The sequence below is a fragment of the Rhincodon typus genome, chromosome 26 (genome assembly GCF_021869965.1).
Source record: "Rhincodon typus isolate 14 chromosome 26, sRhiTyp1.1, whole genome shotgun sequence".
NCBI lineage: Eukaryota > Metazoa > Chordata > Chondrichthyes > Orectolobiformes > Rhincodontidae > Rhincodon > Rhincodon typus.
The window spans coordinates 35,722,715-35,749,983 of record NC_063357.1 but is presented as its reverse complement, the minus strand read 5'-3'; the positions used below and the strand labels follow the sequence as shown (position 1 = coordinate 35,749,983).

Below are 27,269 nucleotides of genomic sequence, written 5' to 3'. Positions count from 1 at the left end.
GCTTTGGAGAGGGTGTAGAAATGGTTTATCAGAATGGTGCTCAGATTGAAGCGTATTAGCTATGAGAGATTGGACAAACTCAAATACACCTGAATATTGAAAGATGAGGGGTGACCTGATAAAAGTTTACAAAATTATGAGAAGCAAGGATAGAATGCATCCATTATAGTCTTTTTCCAGGGTGGAAGTGTCAATTACTAAGGGACATATGTTTAAAGTACAAGTGGGTAAGTTTAAAGGAGATGTGAGAGGCAATTTTTTTTACGCAGTGAGTGGTAAGTGCCTGTAATGCACTGTCACAGGTGATCATGGAAGCAGATACACCAGCAGTGCTTCAGAGGCATCTTGACAGATATATGAATAGACATGCAATAGAGGGATATTAGGCCACGTAAAGGTAAAAGGTTTTTAGTTTAGAAAGGCACCATGTGTCGTCGTAGTCTTGGAGGACCAAAGGGCCTGTTCTTGTGCTGTATTGTTCTTCGTACATCTCAGCAGGGAAAGAAAAAAGCCTGTCAAAGTCGTTATTCTATTTTAGCAAGACCTTCTAAATTACTGTATGAACTGCCAGGGACTTGCTCTCAGCGCTAGCTTTCTTCACAAAAACGATGCAACTCTGGAATTTAACTACAATGACCAGTCATGAATTAATGCCCAGGGGTGCAGAACTGAAGAACCATTTGCTCACTAACTGAGCACCAACTAAGACTGGTGGTTTGAACTTTTCACTTGCCCATGCCTACAGCTAGAAATTGCATATCATTTGTCCCTTCAGTAAAGGGCAAGTTCAGGCTGATTCATAAGAGACATTTACCATTTCTTGAGCCTGCCTGCCCTGGTCTTCGACTCTGCATCTAGCAAAGAAAGTACCCTTCATTTATCCATAAACGCTTAAAAGTAAATGGCCTGCAGACCATTTGCTATAGACAGATGCTGACCAAGAATTAGAAAGTCACAATCTAAGTTGAATTGCTGCATTTCAGCTGCCTCTAGAGGCTACACTCAATATAAGTGCAATGCAACCACTTCATAACTTCATAAATTAGTGTTATGTCAACAGTTTTATCATGATAATTTATCACTGTTAATCATTCATGTGACTTAAAACAGATTCAAGGATCCTCCAAGGCAACTTTGACTACAATTACATCTGAGTCCTTCATTGATTATAATACTCACTGTTACTTTATTTAAGCAGGTGCTAGCTCTTGAATAGCCTGAGCCAACTCAATTCTATTGAAACATATTTCGAAAGCCTCACGTTTTTCATAACAGTCCTAAGATGAAGCCAAAATGAAATAGAACCAGACGAGTGACTCTAGCAGCATGATACCAGACGCACCATGAAGTGCCGGTGATTCACAGTGGATGGACCTGTACCACAGATTGCAGCAGTTCAAGAAAGTGGCTCATCATTACCTCAAGGGCAATTAAGAATGGGTAACAAATATTGGCCTTGCCAGTGACATGTATATCCATGAATAGTTTTTTAAAAATGTATGAATTGAATCCAAACAACATTCTTCAGTTTTTAAGGAAGATGGGTCATAGCCTGACCACAGCTTCCTTCAGTTCTGTTTCCGGCTGGCTGATACAGGTTAGCTTTAATCTTAATTTTTGCCTCCAATGTTTTTCCTCCTCTCCTGAAGTTACTAAATCATGTTGGGTTATAAATTCATAACAAATTGACTCTTCTCTAAACAACTGGTGACACGACAGTCAACCTTGAGCCTAGCCAGCAGGTGACACTGGATAAGGAGGTGACTCACCATCCCTGCAGGAGAGGTGTAATGTTTTCAATTTCACCTTTGAGCTAAAAAGTGGCAAGTTAACATTCATGACTCACAAGTGTCAGGAAATGATCATGTCCAACAAGAGACAATCTAACCACAGAAATTTAATTCATAGAAGGAGGCTATTCAGCTCATCATATCCAATCCAGCCAACAAGTAGTCATCCCAGATAACAAGGTGTAGAGCTGGATGAACACAGCAGGCCAAGCAGCATCAGAGGAGCAGGAAGGCTGACGTTTCGGGCCTAGACCCTTCTTCAGAAAACGTAGTCATCCCACCTCAGAGAGATGTCGGCCAATCTAATTGGCTAATTGTATCTTCTATGTCATTCACAAATTCCAACACCACAAACTTCAGGTCTATATCCAAATATGCAGTGAACAGAGGTACCACCAGAACCCAACCATAAGGGACATCACTGACCACTTCCAATCAGTGTCCTGACCCCTGGTTGTTTTTTTCCGGTTCTAATAATTTTTAATCCCATTTGCTCGCCCCAGCCTCCCAATTCAATATTGCAATTCTTCCCTAGTAGGCTGCCACATGATTATTTGTCAAAGGTTTTTCTGAGATACATAAATACTACGCCCACAGGATTTTCACATCATTTTCACGTCTATTGTGATTTCAAAGAATTCTCAAACACATTCATCTCTTTGAAACCAATGCAGGTTCTTCTAACAGTTGTTTCTTTTCCTCACTGAAGTAATGAACTAATTTACTCTCTCTCAGCTAAAAAGACAGATACACATTTCTTTTTATTGAAATGACCACAGGGCAGCCAGAGAGATATACTAAACTGTGATTTTAAAACTATATTATCTAGTTTAATTTCTGTCAGATTTTAAAATAGTACCTATTGAACAAAGAATGAGCAAATTGACTGCTTCCAGAAAAGTCCACCAATTGCCAGAACAAAAGTGAACTCACTAATATTGCAAATGTAATATTCCTTCCATTGGACAAATGTTCTAAGCATACCAACAAAGACTAGCAGACGATATGTCTACCTCAGCCAGTTCTGAAGAAAGGAGACCATGAAAATGTATTGTAGTTTAACATAGTCCACAGTTATCAGTTGTAAAATAAAACACAATGGTTTTTGACAAGGGAACATCAAAATCCACTTTCTTTACTGACTTTACATTCAATTCAATGCCACTGACACATGACTGAAACTTCTGATTTGTTTGAATCATCTTTAGCTATGTTTCTGTGTCTCTTCTTCGTTAGTCTACTTGCAATACCAACAAAGTATGCAGCCCCAGGCTTAGTTAAAAGCTCGTCCCCCACTCTCAATATCTCACAAAAGTCGTATCTAGTATCAAATGATGTAGAATCCATATGGTTGGAGGTATGCAAGGACAAAGGGAAGAATAGACTTCTACGAATAGTCTCTAGGCCCTCTATACCAAATGTTTTATAAAACAGTGTATAAATTGGCCATGTAAACAAAATCAGTGCATTAATCATTTTTGACATTAATCTTCATGGAGATTGGGAATGAAAAATAGTAACAGAATGTAGTATTGCTAACAGATGAATAAGTTTGGTCTCCCTATCCAAGAAAAAATACACTGTCATTGCAGGAAATCTAGAGAAGGTTTGCTAGGTTGAACCCAGGTATGAAGGGACTTTCTTATGCAGAGAAATTGATTAAGTTGGGTCTGTATTCATTGGTGCTTTGAAAAGCCTTATTGAAACAGACAAGATTCCTCAAGGATTTGACAGCGTACATATGGAAAAATTTACTTCCCTTGCGGGAGAGTCTTGGACCAAAGGGCATAATCTCAAGAGTAAGGGGTAGTCCATTTGTGACAGAGATTGGGAGGAATTTTTTTCTCTCAGAGGGCAGTGAATCTGTGGAATTCTTTACCATAGAGGGTTGCCAAGGTTGGGTCAATAGCGTATTCAAGGCTGAGACAGACAGATATTAATCAGTAATGGAATCAAGGGTCGTGGGCATAATGTTAAATAAAGGGCTTCAGTAGACATTGATGTGAATCACAACATCTGGGGAAGAAAAGTCAGACATGCGGAAGCTCTGATTCTTTGTTAAAATCATGACAAGGACTTGCATTAAATGGATGCCTAAAGGCCTCTAAAACAATGAAATTTTGCTGTGCAGACCATCAAGATGGCTATGCATTTCAAGCTATCACAAATAAATCTTACACAATAAAACTTGATTTCAGCATGGTACAAATGAGGTCATGAAGATTTAGTCTGACAGCTTCTTTAAAGATGCTATCTGCAAGGAAGGTATGAGACTCTCACTTGAAGCGCAGTACTTGAATGGGTTGTAAAGAGACAAGCAGCAGTTTCTGAAGCTCTATGCGTCTAATTAATCAACAATGAATGAGAAATAGTATTTGTCCATATGGAAGGTGCTGTGTGTGGCAGGTATTGGGTGCTTCTTGCATCATGTTAATAAGCACGTCTTCATTTAAACTGTACTACGACAAAGGCTTTGGAAGTTTGAAATTCTAACAAAGCCAATTGTCATTTAACCTTTCAATGACTGCTGGTTTTGAGCCAAGACGCATACCTGCCTAAGATCATCAAGTGATAAATTGCTCAGAAATGTTCTCTTGGTTACAAAAATTAAGGTGCTTGCGCAGCATTTAAACTAAAGTGAGGCAACATCATCACCATGTTGCATTTTTATAGCATTTTTCACTTGTCAAAACATGACAATTCAAAAATAAATGAACAACAAGAAATGAAGGCCAGATCATTAAAGATGGGAACTGAAGAAAAGGCAGAAAAGGGTGGTTTTTGAAAGCTTTTAAAGGAAGAAAAAGCTGGCAAGTCAGGTAGCATTCCAAAATGTAAGATTTTAGAAAATGAAGTCTCTACCAACTCACAGGTACTGCATAAACAGCCGAAGTGTCGCATTCAGCCTACTGTGTTCCAACTATCTCACTGTAGAGCAATGTAATCAATCCCATTACCCCTGTAGAACTACAACTACATTTCTCTCATGTGTCCATCCAATTTCCTTTTGGAATCACTGACCATCTCCACTTCCACTCTCTCGTAGGCAAACTTCCTCACATTCTCTCTGCAAATCTTGCCTAAAACCTGAAATATTTGTTCTTGTAGGAAGGAACAGAAATAAGACCATAAATCCATAAGAAATAGGAACAGCAGTAAGCCATCGGTCCTTCAAGCCTGCTCTGCCATTCAATAGGATCGGGGCTGATCTGACATTCCTCACATCCGCTTTTCTGCCCTTTCCTTGTAACTCTCAATTCCCCTATTCATCAAGAAGCTATCTATGTTGGCCTTAAATACATACAAGGACTCTGCTTCCACAGCTCATTGCAGTAAGGAGTTCCAAAGACACTCAACTCTCAGAGAAGAAGTTTCTTCTCATCGCAGTCTTAAATTGGCACCCTTTAATTCTGAGACTATTCCCTCGAGTCCTAGATTCTCCCATGAATCTAAGATTAGGATTAGAAACATAAAGTAGGAACTCGGGGGAGGATGGGGGGAAAAGAGAGAGAGAGAAAGAGACGGGGATGGAGGGAGAGAGAGAGAGAGAGAGACAGGGATAGAGAGAGAGAGATGGGGAGGGAGAGAGAGAGAGAGGGGGAGGGGGGGAGAGAGAGAGAGAAAGAGAGACGGAGATGGAGAGAGAGGCAGAGAGAGAGATGGGGAAGGGAGGAAGAGAGAGAGAGACAGAGAGAGACATGGGGGAGGAAGAGAGAGAGAGACACGTAGTCTGAAATTGGCACCTTTTAATTCTGAGACTATTGCATCTAGTCCTAGATTCTCCCATGAATCTAAAGTTAGGATTAGAAAAATAAGGTAGGAATTAGGCTGAATCAAGATACATATGTGGATGCAGAGATTTAAATGTCTATTCAAGATAATGGTTAGAGTTGAAGGGATCAAAGGTATGGGAGAAAGTGGGAACAGGCTACTGAGTTGGATGATCAGTCATGAAAACACTGAATCGTGCAGTGGGCTCAAATGGCTGAATGGCCTATTCCTGCTCGTATTTTCTATGTAGACCAAACAGATTACTTTGGTTTTGATGGTGAGTCATGAAAGGCCTTTATCAATTAAAGGTCCAATATTGTCTTAAGATGATACAACACAGTGGTGACGAAAAGGAATGAGAAGGGTCACTGATGGACTTGAATTTTTGTTTACCCACAAGTTTGCCAAGAGGAAGAATGCGTACAAGGAAGGGAAACCGGCCACAGATGGTATGTAACATAAGATCATAAGCAATGGGAGTAAGAACAGACCATTCTGTCCCTCAAGCATGTCCCACTATCCAACAAGATCAGGCCTGACCTGCCCCAAAACTCAACATGTCATTCAGGCCAATTCCATCTTAAATGAGTGCCCCCTCATCCTAACAGGAATGTCCCCAGGTTCAAGATTCCCCCACTAGGTGAAATCACCTTATCAATATTTACCCTGTCAAGCCCACTCAGCATTTCGTAGATTTCAATAAGATCACCCCCATTCTTCTAAACTCTAATGAATAAAGACCTAAATATTTAAATCAGTCGTGATAAATCAATCGCTTCATCTCAGGAATCAGCCTCATGAATCTCTTTTGAACTGCCTCCAATGCCAGTAGATACTTTCAATTAAAGCATGGGAACATGAATTGTACATAATACTCGAGGTGTGGCCTCACCAACATCCAGTAGAGTTATAACAAGACTCTTGCTTTTAAACTACAAACCTCTTGCAATAAAGGCCAAAATTCCATTTGCTTTCTGAATTACTTGCTGCACCTGCATGTTAAATATTGTTTTTTTTTATACACAAGAACACCTAGATCCCTCTGCACTGCATATTTTTGGAATCTCTCTGTTTTTCAGTTATATTCTGCCTTTTGATTCTTCCTCCCAAAATGCATGGCCTCATTGGCTCCTAGATGAAATTCCACCTGTCAAATTTTCACCCACACACTCATTGTACCTTTATACTCTTGCTGATTCCTTATGTCCTCATTGCAACATGCCCTCCCACCTATTTTTGTATCAGCAGCAAATCTGGAGAAATTACATTCTACCCCATTTTCCAAGCCATCAATTCAGATGCTGTATAATTGAGACCCTAAGACGGATCATAAAGGGGAATTTTAAGGATGGCGACCAATAACTCGTGAGTACCACAAGGATTAGTTCTGAGGCCACAATTATTTACAATATTTCTTAACTACTTAGATGACAGATGTAAAAGTACTATCACCAAGTTTGTGTCTGATACAAAAATAGGTAGGAAGGCAAATAGTGAGGATAAGAAAAGAAGTCTACAGAGGGGTATAGACAGGTTAAATGAATGGGGAGAAAAACTAGGCAGATGGAACAAAATATGGGAAAATGTAAGGTTATGAAATTTAGCAGGAAGAATAGATTATTAAAATAGGGAAATACTGCAAAAAACTGCAATGCAGAACATTCATGAATCACAAAAAAACTAGCATCCCAATTCAGCAGGTAATAGGAAAAGCGAAAGGAATGTTGGCCTTTACTTCAAAGGGAATGGAGAATAAAAATTGGTAGCAAAGGCACTGATCAGATCACAGAACTTACTGGAAAAGCTCAGCAGGTCTGGCATGATCTGTGGAGAGAAATCAGAGTTAACATTTCGGGTCCAGTGACCCTGCATCAGAACTGTTCTGAGGAAGGGTCACCGGATCTGAAACATTATCTCTGATTTTTCTCCACAGATGCTGCCAGACCTGCTAAGCTTTTCCAGCAACTTCTGTTTTTGTTTCTGATTTCCGATTTCCAGCGTCCACAGTTTTTTCAGTTTTTACTGATCAGATCACAACTGGAATACTGTGAACAGTTCTGATCCCCTTAGGGCAAGTGATAGGCTCATTGTATTATCCCTAGACTATTCATCCAGAGGCCCAGGGAATGTTTTGCAGACCTGAGTTCAAATTTTACCAGAGTAGATAGTGGAATTTGAATTCCATAAAATATCTGGAATTAAGAGTCTAATGATGACATGAAACCATTGTCAATTGTGGGAAAAACTCATTTGGCTCATTAATATTCCTTAGGGAAGGTAACTGCCTTCCTTTTCTGGTCTGGCATACATGTAACTCCAGACCCACAGCAATACGGATGACTCTTAATTGCTCTGGGCAAAATGGGATGGGCAATAAATGCTGACTGAGCCAGCAATACCCACATCCTATGAATAAATTTTTCAAAAACTTATTTGTCTTGTTACAAATGCTATGCACATTTACATAAAGAGCCATTGGCCTTTTACCATTATTACCTTTTCTAGTTCTAATTACTGGTGCACTCTTCCATGCTTATTTTCTTCCCCTTCCTGCCACACTTTATCATTTATCACTTCACTACGCTGCACCTCTGGTCTCTAGCTTCTGTTTGATTTTTTAAACTTCCCTTCAGTTGAACCAGTCATCTCACAAATTAGTTTTAAAGCCTCTTGTTATCACAATTTAGCAGGATTCTGGTCCCAAGATTCTGGTTCCAACGAAAAAGCTCTTTTTTGCCCAGTACCAGTGTCAGTGTCACATGAATCAGAACACATTTCTCCCACGCTGTCTTTGTGCCACACATTTATCTCTGGAATCTTATTTACTCTATGCTAATTTCCCCTTGGTTTAGGAAATACTCTCAGGTAGAGATTGTTACCTTTGCAGTTCTGCTTTTTAACTTAGTCCCAAGCGATTCATAATCGCTCAGCAAAACTTCTTTCCTAATCCTGCCTATGCTATGGGTACCTACAATGCCATAACAATTGGATCTTTCTCCTCCCACTCTAGCACAGAGGAGATATCTCAAACTTTGGCACCAGGTAGGCAACACAGCCATCAGGACTCTGTCTTTGCTGCAGAGGACAGTATCAATTATCTATCTATGCTGTCCCCTATTACTCCTACATTTCTCTTCACATTCCTCCCACCTGAAATAGAACTCTGGACTACGGTGCTGTCTTCAAACTGCGGGGAGGATGAACAAACTAAGAACACACTAATTAATGAGCTGCAAGGAAGGTTGGAACAATTACACCAGATATGTGTTGGCAAAGATTAGACTGAAACCAAGACCAATTATTAACAAACAAGTTTACTTAAAACAAAACACATGAATGAACAGTATGTTCTTTTCATAGTGGGTTAAACTTATTGATATTGCACTTGTCCTTGTCCTTGAGTTAACCACCCAATGCCTTAGATGATTTGATTTCTCTACCTCTGGAGAAGACTGAATGTCCTCTATCACTCCTCGGTGTCCACATTTGGTTCTTTAGAAATTTGGATAAAAACTGCTTACTTGATGCAGAAGCCTGTGGAATCTGCATGAATATGAAGCTACGTTTACCTAGCAGATGTATTAGAATCAGAATTTATTTATCATAATGACATCCAACATCTACAACTAAGGATCAGCAAACAACTTTGTGTCAGAACTAATATATCCCTGAATAAACAGATTCATATCTATAACGACCGGTACTCTATCCAGGAAGTATACTCATGAAAACCCTAAATGGCCAGCAATTCTCTTCAAGTTAATGGTTTCTAAACTGATCTAGCCTTATAGTAATATAATATGAAATAAAATCATAGAATCGTAGAATCCCATTCGGTCCACCGATGCCACACTGACCCTCCAAAGAGCATCCCATCAAGAACCATCCCCCTACCCTATCCCTGTAACTCTGCATTTTCCATCGTTAATCCACCTAGCCTGCACATCCCTAGTCACAATGGGCAACTTAGCATGGCTAATCCACCTAAAACACACATTTTAGATTATGGGAGGACCCAGACGAAACCCTCACAGACACAAGGACAGTCGCCTGGTGGAGAATCAAACTCAGGTCATTGGCAATGTGAGGCAGCAGTGCTAACCACTCAGTCACCGTGTCATTTGAAATCTTTTGACTACCATTTAGGTCTTTCCCAAAATGTCTGTGTCCCTACCAGGAGAGATTCTATTCTACATACTCAGCAAACAAACTCTACAATGTGGATTTCTCAGAGGATTCATTTAGGGATTCTAAAGCATTGTGGCATTTAGCTGGTTGAAAAAAAAATGACAATATATTAATTCAAATTCCTGAACCAATTTACACATACCTTAGAAAACTACATAGGAAGTCATGAGAAAAAGATTGTGAACCAAAATTACTCTCACTCCAGCAGGTTATTCACTTTACAGGAAAGTCACTGCTGTTCATTTAAAAGGTAAATAAAAGTCCATGGAGTGCAACCCAAGAACATGTAGCTCCTCTCAGAATTCTGTACAGTTTATATGATATATAAATTTGGTCACCATAAGTGAGTAGCTCTGATTATAGGGCATCAATCCGCACAATAACATCACTAAATTTTATGTTTTCACTGAAAAATGATGGAATCCTGGAACACAATCCCAAAAGTATCAAGTGAATGTTAGTTAACACCACACAATAAAAATAATTTGCTTCTTTCAATGACAATTAACAAGTGTCCTTGCTCATTCTATTTAACTGGACTTCACAGTAATCTCTCTATGAAATTGTGCAACCATTCAAACTTGCAAGGTTTTATTTGTGAACTGGACAAAATACTAAGACTCCATGGTGAGAGATGATTGATGCAGCACTAGATTCTAAATTCATCTCTACAGCAAATCTCTCAAGGCACAATTAAGATGTAATGAACCATGTCTCCCCACTCCATTTACACTTCTTAACACTACATCTAATGTGCTACTTACAAGTTATTTACATCATTTTCGCCTGTCTCTTCTAGTTGCCTGTCTGTCATCTGGAGATTTCCTGGGAATCTTGGATTCTACATGGAAGGAAGAAAGGAAAAGTCATATTAAGAAACCATCAGCAAAAAAATCCTGATTAAAACAAAACTCTCTCAGGGACAGTGGGGGAAAATAAAATACTTGCAGACTAAAATACTTGGAGCTGGAGGAACACAACAGGTCAAACAGCATCAGAGGAGTAGGAAAGTTGATGTTTCGGGTCAGGGCCCTTCTTCAGAAAATGCTGCTTAGCTGCTGCTACTTAGGTGGCTAATTTGCAATTCAGCACTTTATGATGGTAAACCAAAAATGTTCTGAGTGCAAACAGTATTACTCCATACAATCTAACAAAGTTGCAAATAAATAGCCAACTACGATACATTTTTAGAATAAGCTAACATATCTTATGTTCAGAGACAGTGGAAAAGAACACAGCGTAGCGAAATTGGTTCTTGCTGCTGCTAACAAGTCACCATAATGTATTACCAAACATTTTCCCTGACAGCACAGCAACATTTCTTTCACCCTTCGGAATCCTGGATAATATCACCTTTCTAATAATAGTTTGGATAGGCTAGGGATTTCTGATTTGTTTGTGCGATTTGAGTGCTGTTGGAAAGGCCAGCATTTATTGTCCATTGCTAATCACCCTCAAAAAGGTTCTGGTAAGCTGTTTTCTTGAATTGTGATAGTCCACGTGGCGTAGGCAGACAAGTGGTCACAAAGAAAATTCCACATTTTTGTCACAACAACAATGAAGGAACAGTGATATACTGTCCAGTCACGATGGTGTGTGACTTTGAGGGAAACTTACAGGAGGTGCTGTTTTCATCAGTTTCCTGCCCTTTGTCTTTCAAGAGGTAGACATATCAGATTTGGAAGGGGCCCAATCTATTCAAAGTAGCACATTTACAATCATCCTGGTTTATTTAGAGAAGGTTCACTAAGATGATCCCCAGTATGGAGGAATTGTCTTACGAGCAAAGGTTAAATAGGTGAGACTCTAATCCACTGGAATTTAGAAGGCTAAGAGGTGACCTCATTGAAACATGTAGCTTGACAGGGTAAATGTTGACAGAATGTTTCTTTCCCCTCATATGACTGTCTAGGTCAAGAGGGCATAGTCTCAGAACTAAGGGGTGCCAATTTAAGCCTGAGATGAGGAGGAATTTCTTCTGTCAAAGGGCTGGGAGTCTTTGAATTCCTTGCCACAGAGAGCTTCGGGGGCAGAGTCCTTGTGTAATTCAAGGCTGAGACAGATAGATTCTTGCTCAGTAGGGGAATCGTGAGTTATGGGGAAAGGGTAGAAAAGGGGATGTGAGGAGTGTCAGATCAACATGATCCTATTGAATGGTAGAGCAGGCTAAAGGGATGGGACAGCCTATTCCTGTTCCTGTTTCTTATGGTTTATTAAAGATGCTCAATGGTATTTGAATGGTTCACTGGAATGATCAATTTATCTGGAATAATTTTGTCAAATCCCTGTTATATCCTCATGAACGTCATGTTCTCCTCTTCCATAAAGAGAACAAGCCCAATTTCTGTAATTGCCCCCTATTGGTAAAACTGCTGACGCAAAATACTTTTTTTTAATTCAGAGAATGTGAGCATCACTGGCCCAGCCAGCATTCATTGCCTATTCCTAATTGCCCAGACGGCAGGCTTAATTGTGATTGTACCTTGTCACAGCTAACAACTGTTAATGAAAAGAAAGAGATCACAAGAGTGCAGCTATTTCACCAGTTACAGAAAATAATCTGCACAAAGCCAGTTGGAAAACAAAATTCTCTGACACAAGTCACGACTGAAGCAGGAGTTCATAAATTATTTTAAAAAGAGAATTAAATCGTTGTTTGGAAAAGAGAGATATTGAGCTATATGGAATTGAGCAGGGTATAATCAGATTAGCTCACAAAGAGAAAGTTATTAAATCTTCATGAGATGAACAGTCAGTTTCTGGGTCAAATCAATTTATAGCTTAGAATACAAGTGGTGTTTTTAAATTAACAAGTCATAAAATTGTTTTTTGAGCAGCTTCTTATAAAGCAGTTGAAATTCTGATTGCAACCACAGCATCTGAAAGTCACATTATAGCAACAGAATACAACTGTGAATACAATATGTAAAGACAAACCAACCACTATCATGAGCAATTCTCCTAGAATCAGCTCAAAAATCCTCTAAATGTGAAAAAGCGTGCTTTGTCTGGTGTATGGTTACACAGTAAATAACCAGGGAAAACAATTACATACTTCAGTCTAAGATGGCACAGTCAGAGCAAACCAAATATGTGGAATTCAGAGCCATAAAATTAAAAATTAGGGAAGTTGCTGCTAAACTTGAATTGAATCTTGGGTAGACCACTCACAGTACCTTGTGTAGTCCTGCTTGCCTTATTGTGAAAAGGATCCAGAAGCACTTTGGAAGTGCAAAATTGTTTCAGAAGGATGATGCTAGAATTGCAGGGGTTACCCCTATCAGGAAGATATGAAAAAGCTAGGTCACCCTTCTCTGGAAAAAAAAACTTAGGAGTGATCTAACAAAGGTACTCAGGAATATGAATAGTTCTAATACAGTAAACGTAAGGAGCTGAATCAGGGACCCTGGAGAGGGGAATGGAGAAGAAACAGTGATGCCAGATACCATCAATAATCAGCAGGACAGGACAGCAAAATCCTCCCAACTGAGCTAGTTAAAAAGCTTGTCAAGGTCTTGTTGAAGAAGAAGAAGAATGGACACTTCGAAGCTGCACAAATTTCTAAAGTTGTCAGCTTTTCAACAGCTAAGGAAGGCAAATACACATTTAGAGTCAGTCAAGTCTCATCAGGCTGGCTCCATAAGAGGGCCAGCAGAGCCAAGGGGAATTTGGAACTTGTATGTACAGCAGGTGACAGGGAAAGTGGGCACTCAACACATAGGCATGAAATGGATCGATTAACCTGCATTGTAGGGACAGAAGAGTAGGTGGAAAAACTGTCTACCACAATACGACTATCAGCTCTTTAAAAGGAAGCAAAGGCATGCAGGAGACATGACTGTCAGATTTTGGCTTGGGGTGAATAGGGACAGTACACTGTGCAGACAGGGCAGAACCCCAGCACCAGGAGTGGAATGAGAGCCAGGGAACCTATGAAGGCCTTGAGGATGTGTCTGCAAGCTTATATCTGCACTTTGGGTTATTTTGATGGTTGAACATTCTTATTTTCATATTACAAACTAAATAAGTTCACCAGATTTGGCAATTTCATTGACTGTTATGTTTTAGAATAAATCAACAATTTTGTGTGCTAAGACTGCATTTTCATTTTACTTTATTTTTGATTGTGTACTGAATTGGGAAAAGGACTGCTTTATAATAAAGGACTGAGGAAGGAATTACTAGACTTGTAAAAAGCAAGTTACTGATACTCATTCTAAGTTGTGGTTATACAGTTTCTTTGCAAGCAATGGAGAAGATGCAAGAGGAATTGGTCCTGTACCAGAGTACATATGCAAAGCAAGATCCGGCCAGCAACAGGTTGCTGATGGTTTATGGAATTGTGACCAGCTGAAAATGGCAAAGGTCATCGGCCTGACAACAACTCAGATTGGTTCCTGGGTAGCTAAACAACTTGTGTGTGATCAATAGTGAGAAGCCTCTGGATTTCTGAAAGGGGAAGTACGACCCCTCTCTCTCACCTCAGCAAAAACACTGGAAACTATACAAAGCCAGTGGTATTCTTGCACCAGATGCTCTAAGCTATCACTTTTAACCAATAAGTCAGAGACTTTACAATTCCACCTGCGAAGAAGCGAGAGAACATGAAGGAAAAGATCAGAGAACTGAAGAACCTGGGAAAGAAAAGGAACCACCCCATCAAATCCTCAGGACTGGTGCAACTGAACACCTTCCCAGTACTTTCCATTTTCCACTCCATCTATAACACCTTCTTTTTGTCTGCATGCATATATAATGGAGGGCTAGGATTGTAACTCTATGAATTATATGCTAACAGCTCACAGTTGTTTACCTGTGGTTAGAATCTTGTAATAAGTGGGAATTCTTGACAAGAACAGAAACCCGGTTCATATTTGTGTTAATCTGAGTCTATCAGACTGATAATTACGAAGGTTGTATACTTTGATAATTTTTCTTTACTTTTGTGATCATTCAGGCAATAGCAGGGCTTGATTTCCAGCATGTTACCACAGTGAGGCCTAACAGGTGATTATCAAAGAAACATGATTGATTGAAAGCGTACAAATGGCCATAAAAGTAATGAAATTTATATTGTGGCCCCATGGAATAGTGGCACAAGAGAAAGTCAGCGCACTCTTCCCATCTCAGTCAGAGCACACCCCTCTCTCTTTAATGACATTCAGAGGTAAAACACGTTGAGAGTCTTAATCTATTTCGTACTATCCTTACAAAACCCATTGCCTGTAAATCAGCTCTTGTTTTGCAATCTCCAGCATTGAGACCTGAATTGTAAAAACAGGAACAAATCTAATAAGTTGGGGTAAAAACTTCCTTTTTTTAAAAAGATTTTGTAAATTTTGCAAGGAATGTGCCTGATAGCCAGAAGAATAAATAAATGGCACAGTCATTCAGAGTTATAGATTGGCTGCACACAACTGAACCATACATTCAAAGCCATAACTGTGTAGTGGTTTCAGCTTTAGATGAAAACTCCAAAAGTTGGATGCCCCTGATCCCATGGTGAATTGCAATTTCCACTGAAACACTCCAATTCTGATGACCACTTCCAAGGCTGACCGTTTTTTAGGAGTTGACGCAAAGGTGCCAGGATGGAAGCCATGTTATGTATGAACTTTCCATAATAATATACCAGGCCAAGAAATGACCTGGACAGACATACGAGCCAGGGCACCTTTGATCAGCCTCACTTTGCCTTCCAATGGGTGTACGCTGGTCTTATCATCTCTGTAGCCTGAGTAGGTCACTTGGGTGACCTGGAACACACATTTGTTCCTTCTTAGGTATGCGCCTGTCTCAGAAAAACATCTAAGGACCATGTCCAAATTCTCTAGGTGTCCCTTATTAGTCTTTCTTGTTATTAGCACATCATATGAATGAATAGTGACCTGAGGTAGACCTTGCAAAATGCTTTTCATCATCCGCTGAAAAATTCAACAGGCTGATAATATCCCAATTGGCATTCTCATACTTTGATGCAAACCCTTATCAGTATTAATTGTAGCATACTTCTGGGAATCCTCATCTCACCGCAATTGCAAGTACACATGGCTCACATCCAGCTTCGTGAGGGTGAGCCACCTTGCCAGCTTTGTGTATAAATCCTTCATCCGAGGGATTGGGTATTTATCCAGCTGCGAAAATGGTTTATCGTTCGTTTAAAAAATCCCCAGAGGCAGACCAACCCTTTGGGGTTCAAAATCGGTTCAACCAGTGCTGCCCATTTCACAAACTGGGCTGGTTTGATGATTCTTTCACTTTCCAGCTTCCTGATTTCTGCCTCTACTTTTGCTCATAGGGTAAATGGAACTGAGCAATGTTGAATTGCTTCCTGATCAACATGCAAGGTGGCATATGGGCTCCCCTGATAGTCCTTAGACCTTCCTGGAAGACTTCTGAGTATTTCATTAGGACTTCACATAGGCAGCCATTTTCTGATTGGCTCAATATTTTTCAATCTAGGTGAATCCTTCTCAACCAATTTCACCCCATCAAGCTTGGGCCTGAGCCTTTTACTGCATTTAGTGATAACTCAATCAGTTGCTTCTCAGAAGAGACTGGAACCGAAATTGTACCCATAATCTGTAAAGGTCCCTACTATAGGTTCTCAGCCTAGCTGAGGTCTTGCTCAAAACTTACGGGTTTGAGGTCAGAGGAATTTTATTAAAAACTGGTTCTGTGATCACTGGTACAGCTGCTCCGGTACTGACCTCCAGTAGAGCTGGATGGCGATCTAACCAGACCTCTATTTTGATTGGTTCTGATTTGGATATTGCAAAGCAATTTAACTTTGCCAACCCAGATGTCGGTGGATTTTTCAGGGTATGCACTCTCCTGGATATCAACCTAGGAGTTAACATACTCAATTTAGTTCTAGTAGGACTCTTTTGCTGTCTCAAATCTGTATACTGGCAGCAACTACAATGGCGTTCTGGTACAGATCCTGAAGAAAATTTTAACTGTTTGACCAAGGCTTGACTTTGTTTTGGGGTTTTGTTGTGAGTCAACCTGAGTCAGGATATGTCCTGAATGAGTGCAGGCAGTTGCATAGCGTCACGTGGTGTTTCCCGAGCTCGATCAGACTGGCGAGGGTGTCCACTTCCATTGGAGTACTCTGCAACTCATACACTCCACTCACCACATTTTCCAATGATAAAGCCAGTTATAGAGACTGTCTGAAGTCCAGTTGGGCTTCAGCTAGTAGGTGCTTTTGCATGGTTACATCATTAATCCCACATTCCAACTGGTCTCTAAGCATCTCATTAAGGGTGAAACCAATATCACAAGCCTCTGCCAGTCGTCTTAACCTAGTCAAAAATGCTGACACTGATTTCCCTGGTTCTCAAATGCTGAGTAAAAACAATAGCATCTCAAAATTAAAGGAGACTTGAGGTCCTAATATTCCTTAACTAAAAATTAGTCAACTCATTAAAGGTTTTAAATTTGGTGCCTCAGGCAAAGTTAGGCTTCAAATAACAGAAAACGCTACAGGTCCACAGGCTGTCAGGAGAATTACTTATTGCTTTTCATCTGTCCCAATGTCATTTGCCCAGAAAAGTAATACATTCTTTCCACATATTGGGCTCAGTCTTCAACAAAAGGGTCAAACTAGTCAAGCTTTCCAAATGATGGCATGATGCAAGAAATACTTACCCCAACTGCTGCAAGCAAGTTTCTTCAAGAATACGATATACTCTCGTCGCCACTGAAATAATTCCACAGAGGCTGGTAGCCCATCACCAAGTCACCCTTTTTTTACATGCCAGAAGTTCTTGATTCTGGAGCAGCCTCATCAGAGTCAGCACCCAGAGTATCAGAATCTAACCTCGTTACAATAAGTGATATAAATAGTTATCAAAAGTTTTAGAGGAATTGAGAAACCTGGACTGCAAGTTCATAGAACCCTGAAGATAGCTGGACAGGTCAGAAAAGGTTGTCAAGGAAGCATATGGAATATTTTCCTTTAATAGCTGAGGCAGAGAATATACTAGCAGGGAGGCTATACTGAGGCTATGTAAAACATTAGTTGGGCCACAGTAGGAGGAAAGAGTGTCATTCTGATCAGCCCAATATGAAAGGATGCAATTACACTTGAGTGGATGCAGAGGAGACTTGAGGATGTTGCCTGGACTGGAAAATTACAACTATCAGAAAGTAGTACATAGGTTGGGGCTGTTTTCCTCGCAACAAAGGAGACTGAGGGCAAACATGACTTCGATGTACAAGGTTGTAAGACAATTGGACAGAGTGGATAAGAAGGACTGATTTCCCTTATAACTAAGATCAGTAACTGGAAGACACAGATTTCAAGATCTATCCCAATGTTATTCATACTTTGAAGGATTAGAGGGAATATAGAGTCATAGTCCTACAGTCATACAGCATGGAAACAGACCCTTCGTTCCAACTAGTCCGCATCATGTAGCCAGACTAAATTTGTCCCACTTGCCTGTGTTTGGCCCGTATCTCTCCGAACCTTTCCTATTCGGACATGAAGAAAAGCCTTTTCACTCAGAGGATAGTAGGTGTCTGCAACTCATTGTTTGAAAGAGTCATGGAGGCAGAAGCCCTCAAATCACTTAAACAGTGTCCGGATATGCAGCTAAAGTCCCATAAATTCCAGGGAGCGCACCAAGTGCTGGAAAATAGGATCGGGCCGAGTGGTTCATTTTTTGGCAGGCGCAAACACAATAGCATAGCGGCCTCCTTTTGTGCCATAAATTTTCCACATGTTCTAAATATTCCTTAATTGAAAAGGAGGCATGTCAGAGATGTGTGTAGAGCTCAGAGGATAATGATAAGTGGATTGGTCTTTAGGAATGCCAGCATTGAAACGGAGGACCGCCTTATTCTGTGCAGTGGCAATATTGATTCTATGAAACTATAAAAAGATTATAAGATCCTTATTTCCAACATGTACAAAGTAAAATATTGAAGCAATATATGACAAAGCAGTGCCTGTCTGAGATATCAGCACTAAGTTCTCTCATCATCCAAGATTGTATATTTTCCTAAATCAGAGTAGAAAGGAAGTATTCTAATCTTAATAAAATACTTATTTGATAAACCACATCCTTCATCTGGCTTTGATATTCAAAGGTGCAAGAAGATTTTAATCATACTTTGGCAGACTAAAGACCCAGGAAGAGAAGTAGACTATACAGAAACAAAAAAATTGTGCAAAAGGAAAGCACAAAACATTACAAGAACTCCAATTAGAGATCTTACAATATTGTCGTCTATTAATTCAGTAGCACAAGTTCACAGAGTATGAGTAACACTGGGATAGATCTTATGAATTAGAGCTCCTAACACAGCACTTGGCATAACATGCAGTTGGCTCTTAAAGCCTGTGGTGCTTGTCAGGATGAGCTTTGTTTAATCTTGAATTAAAAGCTTAGTAGCAGAGGGAGCAACAGGAAGAGCCCAAACATGTTTGGACACTAGCCCGGCAGGACTGATTAAGAAAGTGCATCTCTGATAGGCTGAAATATTTTTGATAAAGGTTTTGGATCTTACAGAAGTGTACTGCAAAATGCCAAACAAGAGATGCAATACAGGTCAAGACTGCAGCAGATGTAATAATTATTAATGTTTTAAATGTGAGGAGTGAAATAAAGTTTCATGTGAAATTAATGAAAAAGCTCATTTTAATAAAAAAATAAATAGCAAAAGCACTGCTCAGAGCTGCAGAAATTTTTCAATTTTTTGTGCTGGAAACATATTCAGTCTTCAGAGAAGGTGAGAATGTGCTGAAGTAATGAGCTAGATATTGGATTGCCTTGTTTCTGAAGTGGTCATGACTCATGACCTGACCACGTCTGTTCAGATCAAGATGGGCACAAATTTGGTATACCAACCTGCTGCACTGCTCTCTCGTCTGAGCACTGTTTGCAGCCTCTATACTCTGAGGGCAAGGCTGGCAATATTGAAAGGAAAGCAAGTGTTTACGCCAATCTGTGAGTTGCCTTTTTAAATAAAACAACAATAAACAATACGATTGGAATTTAAATTATGCCAAAATGAACACTAGTACAGAAGGATGGAAGAATGGATGTATCAGCAGGGCTTTTTTTCCATTCGTGGGATGTGGGTATCACTGGCTTAGCCAGCAGTTATTGAACATTCCCAATTGCCTTAAGAACAGCAAGGTGCTTTCTTAAACCGTTGCAATCCATGTGATGAAGGTACACCCATTGTGCTGCTGGTATGCCCACAGTTCCAGCATTTTGTCTCTGTGACAATGAAGGAACAGTGATATAGTTCCAAGCCAGGATTGTGTATAACTTGGAGGGAAACTTGCTGATGGCATTGTTCCCATACATCTGCTGAACTTATCTGTAGAGGTCGCGAGCTACCAAGGTGCTGCCTACAGAACTTTGGTGAGTTGTTGCATTGCTTCTTTAGACGGCACAAACAGGCAGCCAGAAGCTCTCATGGATCACCTTCAAACAGGAGTGGGAGGTGATGGCATGGAAGGGATTCATGTCTCAAGATCCTGGCAGCACAGCTGCAAATGTCTGTTGATCTCACATCAGTGTTCACGGTCAGTAAATGCATCTTCTTATGACATCTGCTCCAGAATACCAGCCTCCCCTTTTGTTTAATGCATCATATTCTCATCAGTCAGCTAATGGCACCTCCTTGGTTTTCATTCATGTATAACAATCAGACATGCTCATACACTGCTCCAAGCATCACACCTACATAACTCCAGCAACTCAAGTGATACCAGGCGCATTATCCATACTTAGTGCCACACAACCATTCTGGCAGGACAAGGTGGTATACAATAGAAAGCAGTAGAACAGAACCAGAAAGAGGACACCTGCATTTGCTGAGCTATACTGAGGAGATAGCTCTCAACATAATAGTGCTGGGCACAGCCCATGGCATTTAGCCACACTGAGAACACAGAGGATGATTCCATGTTCCTCCCTTATGCCACATCTCAACTTCCAGCACGAATACCAGCGGCTGCACATAGCCAAGAGGGTCGTAGGGAGTTGGGAACAGCACAAAGTGAGTCTTTTAGACACAAGTGACTGGCAGCCAAGCTAAGGGTAAAGAATCATTCCTTTGCCAATTAATCAGAGGGCAAGATCATAGGGGAGTATTACTGCAGAGAACTCAGATGAGGAACTCGGTGAGGCAGCAAATAGGACAGTACGGAATGAACACGCACAAGTGGATGCTGTTTTGAAAGTGACCGGACACAGTGGTGGGGCAAAATCTGGCTACAACTTGGCAGAGGGTATGGCACTGAGTTTGCAATCATCACAACCTCTGCTCCAACTCATTGCTGTGCTGCAGGTCTGGAGGCACTGGCTCAATGTCTTCCATATCTGTTGCAGACTTTGTGCAGACAAGTCACCAACTTCTCCGCCCTCCACCCAAACCCTCAAGGATGCAAGAACATTTTGACAAATTGAACAGTGCATTAAAATGCATCAAAATACTTCAGAGTACTTTCTAAGACTGCACAAGAAAAAAATTCCAAACCATTAGCTGACAAGCAATTTGGATGTCTGGCCCTTGAAATAACGCTTGAATGGGGCCCAACTTACAGCTTCATGCTTGCTATTTGTACCGAAAACAACAAAGAGGTTCCTCCACATTTGTTGCCAAATTTGGAACACACAGCCAGCTCAGCTGTGAGATGTCAGGACACCAATGATTCCGATGCACGAAGGGGATGCAAAGGTAGGCTTGCAAACCACTGTCGAGCCTTATGTCTAAGGAAAGGAGTTCTCTGAAACCAACATTCTAAATTTTTGAAATGGAGTTCAGTCCTGAATTATTTTTGCAAGTGCACTATTTTCATAGAGAAGTGGTTGGGCAGCAGCAATAGCAAATCAATATCTTAATTTCCAGTCCTGGATCCCTCACTTCATGCCAGAGTTGTTGTGCTCACATATATTCAACTTCAGTCATATAAGGCAATACATAATATTATTTCTTATTTAAAAATTATGGGCACTGTGATCAGGATTCAGCAGCTAATCATCTCTATCAGGACATGAAACCTGTAATTTAAATTTACAACTCATAATTTCAAGTGGTCAAAATCACAGGATTATATCTTTTGGATGACAGGCCCATTCCCAGCTTTGATGCCACAAATGAATTGGAAAGTTCCAATCTCATAAAACATTGAATATAATTTTCTATTCTTTTCTCTAAATATGATTCTTAGTTTGTGTGTGTCCTAACATCCCCTTCAGTTCAACTGTTAATAATCTGATACTCAGTAGGAAATGGCGACAACGGTATCTGAACATCATGAACCATGTACACTTTCTCCAATTGGTTCAACATGTGACTAAAATCAGCTGTGACCTCTGAACAACCTGCACCAAGTGAATAGCCAAGAATACCCATGTTTCAAGGGACTTGCAGGGTATCACATCCTAAACTAATCTCATTTGCCTGCATTGTCAGTATCGCTCTATTCCCTTCCTGTTCTTTTGTCTGTAATGTGAGCAGAGTTCGAAAATTCATAACTCATTTCCCCAATACTCATGAGGAATATACATTTATAACTTAATTCCGGTGTTGTGGTATGAAAGATTGCCCATTATACCCAACAGTATTGCTTGTCCGTTTCCATTTCATGTGTCCTTCTCATTTATAATAAACCATATCACCAGATCTGAAATCTCCACCAGACAGACTGGAACGTTCTCCTAATTTCTTCTGATGCTTCAACTTTAATGAACATTTTTCTACCAGCATATAACACACTTAGAGCTGTTTGTCATTCCTTCTACTGCTAGGAGACCATCATGTAGTGTTGAAAGTGATTTTGGATTCCAACTGCATATTAATTACAGGGTTCACTGTGCGCATCTCTCAGGTCCATGTGTGGCAGTGACTTCTCAAAGCAGAAACCAAAACATCAGCACAAAACCTCCCACAGGGACACAGCCATGCAGCTAAGACGGAGCACTGCCCCCATTTGCAACGTATAGATCGGCTGATCAACCAGTATTGTATGCTGCATTTCATCAATTATTGTACAGTTTCTTTCACGCAGCATTGCTGAAAGGACCTCACGTGCATTATAGCCCTATAATCCTTGACAAATCCTCCGCTGAGTGTTACAACGTTCCTCATTTCATACGACAGTACAGTTTTCGTTACATACACACTCCTACGTCCATTTGGGCTGCTGACCAGAAGCATCAGAATCATGTCAAAAGAAAAAGCACTTGTCATTTAATGGCCATCCTTCGGTGGTTAAAATGCCAATAGACAACATTGCTGCAGAATTACAGCATCGTTACAACTGTCAGGGTACTGGTCATTGGCTACGATATCTACTACATATCAGCCACATCATGAAGGAGTGGAAGTTCTTTCCATTGTAGACCTCTATGATTATCAATACAACCTTCATCTCTATTCCCTTCTCCCTAATGTGTTTATCTGGCTTGTCCTTAAATGTACCTATACCATTTTAATAGAAGGGTAGAACAGAACAGAAATTTACTGTGAGGTCACTTTTATATGAAAAATACATTGAAGTTTTATAAGTCGCCCTACCATGGCAGCTGTATTAATGATAGAAGTCAATACACAATACTAAAAAAAGTTTAAGTAAAGTAAAATTAAGATGACTACTTAATATGGTAATGAATTCTATATTCTCACTGATCTCTGGGTAACTTTCTGCTGAATCCCTTATTTGATTTCTCATTGGCTATCCAGTTTGATATGAAAATAGTTAATTATGGGAAACTGCAGCATTCAAGCTGGTTACCATATCCCCCACACAACAACAATAAATGTATGACATGACGGTACTTTAATAATCTGAAAGGGCAAATCAACAGAAGTTTCTTTAACTGTTGGTCAAAAGGAGATGCAACTGCAAGAATTGACAAGCCATCAACATTGAAGAAATGCTGAGATGGAAATGTACTATTGTCAACCATCCTCTGTAATGTAAAGGATCTGAAATTTAAAGATCCGATGGCATTTTCATGGATCACATGACCTGATGCAGTTGAGTCTCCTTTCAAAAGGTTAAACCTGGATGGTCAGATTCCTTCCTTTTTAAACAGCGGAGCTCGTAGGTTTGTGACCTACCTTCATCCTTGGGTCCTAGTTTAAGAGCTATAGCACCAGCTAAAAAAAAACACACAAGAATATTGCACATAGATTGCAACTGTTTGCTTAAGCATTGCACCCCAAACTTCCTTTATGGAAAGTAGCTTCACAAAGAGATGTCTTATGAATTACGGTTAAGAAGGCATATAGGACACTATATGGATAAGATGGGTTGACTTTTCTTGGAGAAGCAGATATTGAGAGGGACCTGATAGAGGTGTACAAAATTATGAAGGGCTCAGGGTGTCTGGGTGGTTCTTCATGGGTTAGTGGCCTCTAGTGGGTCAAATGGCCTCTTTCCTTCTGTTCTGTAGGGTTTCAATAATTCTATAATTGTACCTAAACTTCCTAAACAATTAACTAGGTTGAAAGACCCCTAGAATAAAATGCTTTATCAAGTCCAAGATCCTTTTTTGCCTCCGACACTGAAAACAGAGATCTTCTTCCTGTCACTCTCTTAACTTGGCGAAAATCATTTCCCAGGCTGGAATGCAATGTTAACATGATATCCAAGATAATACAGGCTATTCTGAATCAATTCAAGAGACCAAGGTTCTCAACGCAATTACTTGAGAAAATTAATTCTTCAATTTTATCTCTGCCTGAAAAAGTAAAGAACCTTATCAAAAGTAAGGAAATAAACCAGACAGGTTACTTACTTTACTGTGGAATTCCATCTTTGTTATTAATAGTTTGAGGTAGATACAACTCAGTCTCCCATAACCTTCACTTAAGTGACCCTTTGGGTAGAAAGAAAACAAAAACAGAAATTATAATCCTTAGCAAATGCATCAATGCATTCAAATAAATCTTGTTACAACATACAGGCATAGAACGGAGCCCGCATCTCAAACGGTTATTAGTACAATCAGTAGAAGATGATGGAGTTTTCTATGGACTCATTTCTGATAAAAGGGAATAGATCTAAAATGTTAATTCTGTTTATCCCTCTACAAATGACGCTTGACTGAGTATCTCCAGCATTTTCTGTTTTTGTTCTATCTTAGGCCATGTTGAGTTAACTGATCTCAGCCAGGCTAGTGACTTGCTACCACAGCGGAGAAGGAATTGATGAGCTTTTTACCCCTCAATTGTAATTTACTGAAGCTTTCTATAGTTGAATACATGTAAACATCATGCAAGGAGAGGAACAACCTTGACTACACTGCTGCAATGGACAAATTGCTTGCTAACGGGTTGATTCAAGCACGTTTCAAATTCTGACACCAATGGTAGTTCACTAATTTAACGAATTACCAAAGGCACCTTCCAAACTCTAACACCTAGAAGAATGAGGGAAATAGGTGCATGGGAAACCACCATCTCCTTCAAGCTCACACCTGACTTAGAAACATATGACTGTTACCTCACTGTCCTTCACAAGATCCTGGAACCCCATTCCTAAATACATTCACTCCCTCATGCAACAGCTCTAGAATGCAGCTTACCATCACCTTCTGAAAAACAATTAGCAATGGGCAATAAAAGTTGGCCAAGCAAGGAAATCACACATTCCATGTATAATTTTTTTTAAAAAGTCAGAAACCTAAGCTTTTGCATCTCAGTTCATAGATAAAGAATGGTCACTTCTGCAGGGTCCTGAATCTGTGCTGGTACTCATGAAAGCAAACACCAAAAGTCAGCACTCTGAAGACAGAAAGACATGAAATCTCAGACAAAAGTGGAAAGATGGTCTATTTAATTGCAGTCACTTTGAACAAACAAATAGTTCAGTAGAGTATTACAATCAAGAGCAATAGAACTTTATTGGAACCATTGGAACATTAGCCTTATGGAAATTCCAGGCAAGGTAATTCTGTCAGCCTCCTATTCAGATCTTTTCTAGTCAACCTGTTCAGATGTGTCATTATATACTTAGACAGCGGGCGGGATTGAACCTGGGCCTCCTATTTCCGAGGTTCAGACATTAAGGGGCTCTTATGGTGCAGTGGTAAAGTGACTGTAGCAGGCTCCTATTCAGATGGACAATGATACAATTACTTTCAGGTGAGGACAAAATCAGCCGCTCAATCTAGAGAGAGAACTTGATAGAAAGAGTTGTAGCTAACAGCATACACAGTCAATACTCAACCAATTTGGTCATTTGTCAACCTCAATTTCGGCCAGGTCTTCACTTGCTTAGGCTCTAAGCCTAAGAATTCCCTTCCTTAACTGTCTATCCTCCTTCAAGTCACTCATTAAAGCTCTGCCTCTGACCAACCTTTTGGACAGTTGTCCAAATATATATTTATGTTGAATCAAATCTTGTTTGATACAACTTGGGACATTTTACTGCCTTAAAGAAGTTATATAAATGCAGGTTGAGGTTGTTGTTCAAAAACATTTAAGTATGTTTCAGATGAACACAGACTATTACATATTTCCTTCAGTTCATCCTCAAATTTTCAGAATCTGCGGTATTAACTTTAGGAGATGAAAAGTGTGTTACCAACACATTGAGGAATTATATTATCAGGAAAAATAATCAGAAGCTTTCAGTGGAGAGAGAAGATAGAAAAAGTAGTTAACAGATTATTTGGGTCTGAAGTTTTTGATTTAGCATTATTTCTGACTTCACCAAAAATTTCAAATCTCAGAACTTAACATTATTTCAACTGCATCATTAACACACCTAAAAATCACAGATTGCAAAGAATAGAAGTTATATTTAAGACTGTTACATGGTTACAACAAGCATACTAGGAAAAATCAAGTCTTCAAATTCTGGAAAACCTTTTTGAATATTAACATGTATCTAAAAAAGTTTATCGCAATCTTCAGACCTCCCAATCCAAGTATCTCAAGTTGTCTAATGCAAATTCCTGCCTCTCACTTAATATCATAGCTATACTATCAACAACCTGATCATCGTCTAACATGATCTGAAAAAATGTCTGAGACCTAATAGAATGAGGGAATTGGTGATGGATATATTAATTAAGGGTGATGTATACATTAATTAAGGGTGAATTAGGTTTGTATAAATATGGAGTGGTACCAATCAGTAGGATCAGAGTTTTATCAAATGTGGCTAACTGTAATAACTCTCTTGCATGGAAGTGTGGACTTGAATACTGTTTAAATATAGTTATCATTTGAAATATAACATTTGCAATGTAGCAGAGAATGGCTGAATCAAAACGTAAAGTTTCAAGACACGATTGTCCACGCTGTTATCTTAAAATGAGCCTCATGGCCATTGGAAGAATGAAGTTACAATGTAGACCTGGGTTGCTTCTTTACCAAAGAGGCAGCAAGGTACGGCCAAAGCAGTAAGCCCTTTCAGCAATGAGGCATATGAAATGAGCCATGTAGTAAAGTGGTCCGTAACATTTTACCAAATTGGCCAAACTGCAAATTATCATTTGTACTAGTGTGCATTGTACATGCTAAGAACTTGTTGCAGAT

The 27,269-nt window shown here is 39.8% G+C and overlaps 1 protein-coding gene across 1 annotated transcript in view; it reads right to left on the bottom strand.

The window, feature by feature from the left end:
- LOC125486128 (huntingtin-interacting protein 1-like) overlaps window positions 1-27,269 on the bottom strand; it is a 181,511-nt gene that overhangs the window by 56,283 nt on the left and 97,959 nt on the right. Inside the window, exons 5-6 of the mRNA XM_048612385.1 lie at window positions 24,521-24,601; window positions 10,514-10,590 (exon numbers count right to left, since the gene is read on the bottom strand). Coding sequence (XP_048468342.1) covers window positions 10,514-10,590; window positions 24,521-24,601 — 158 coding nt within the window. The remainder of the gene's footprint in view (window positions 1-10,513; window positions 10,591-24,520; window positions 24,602-27,269) is intronic.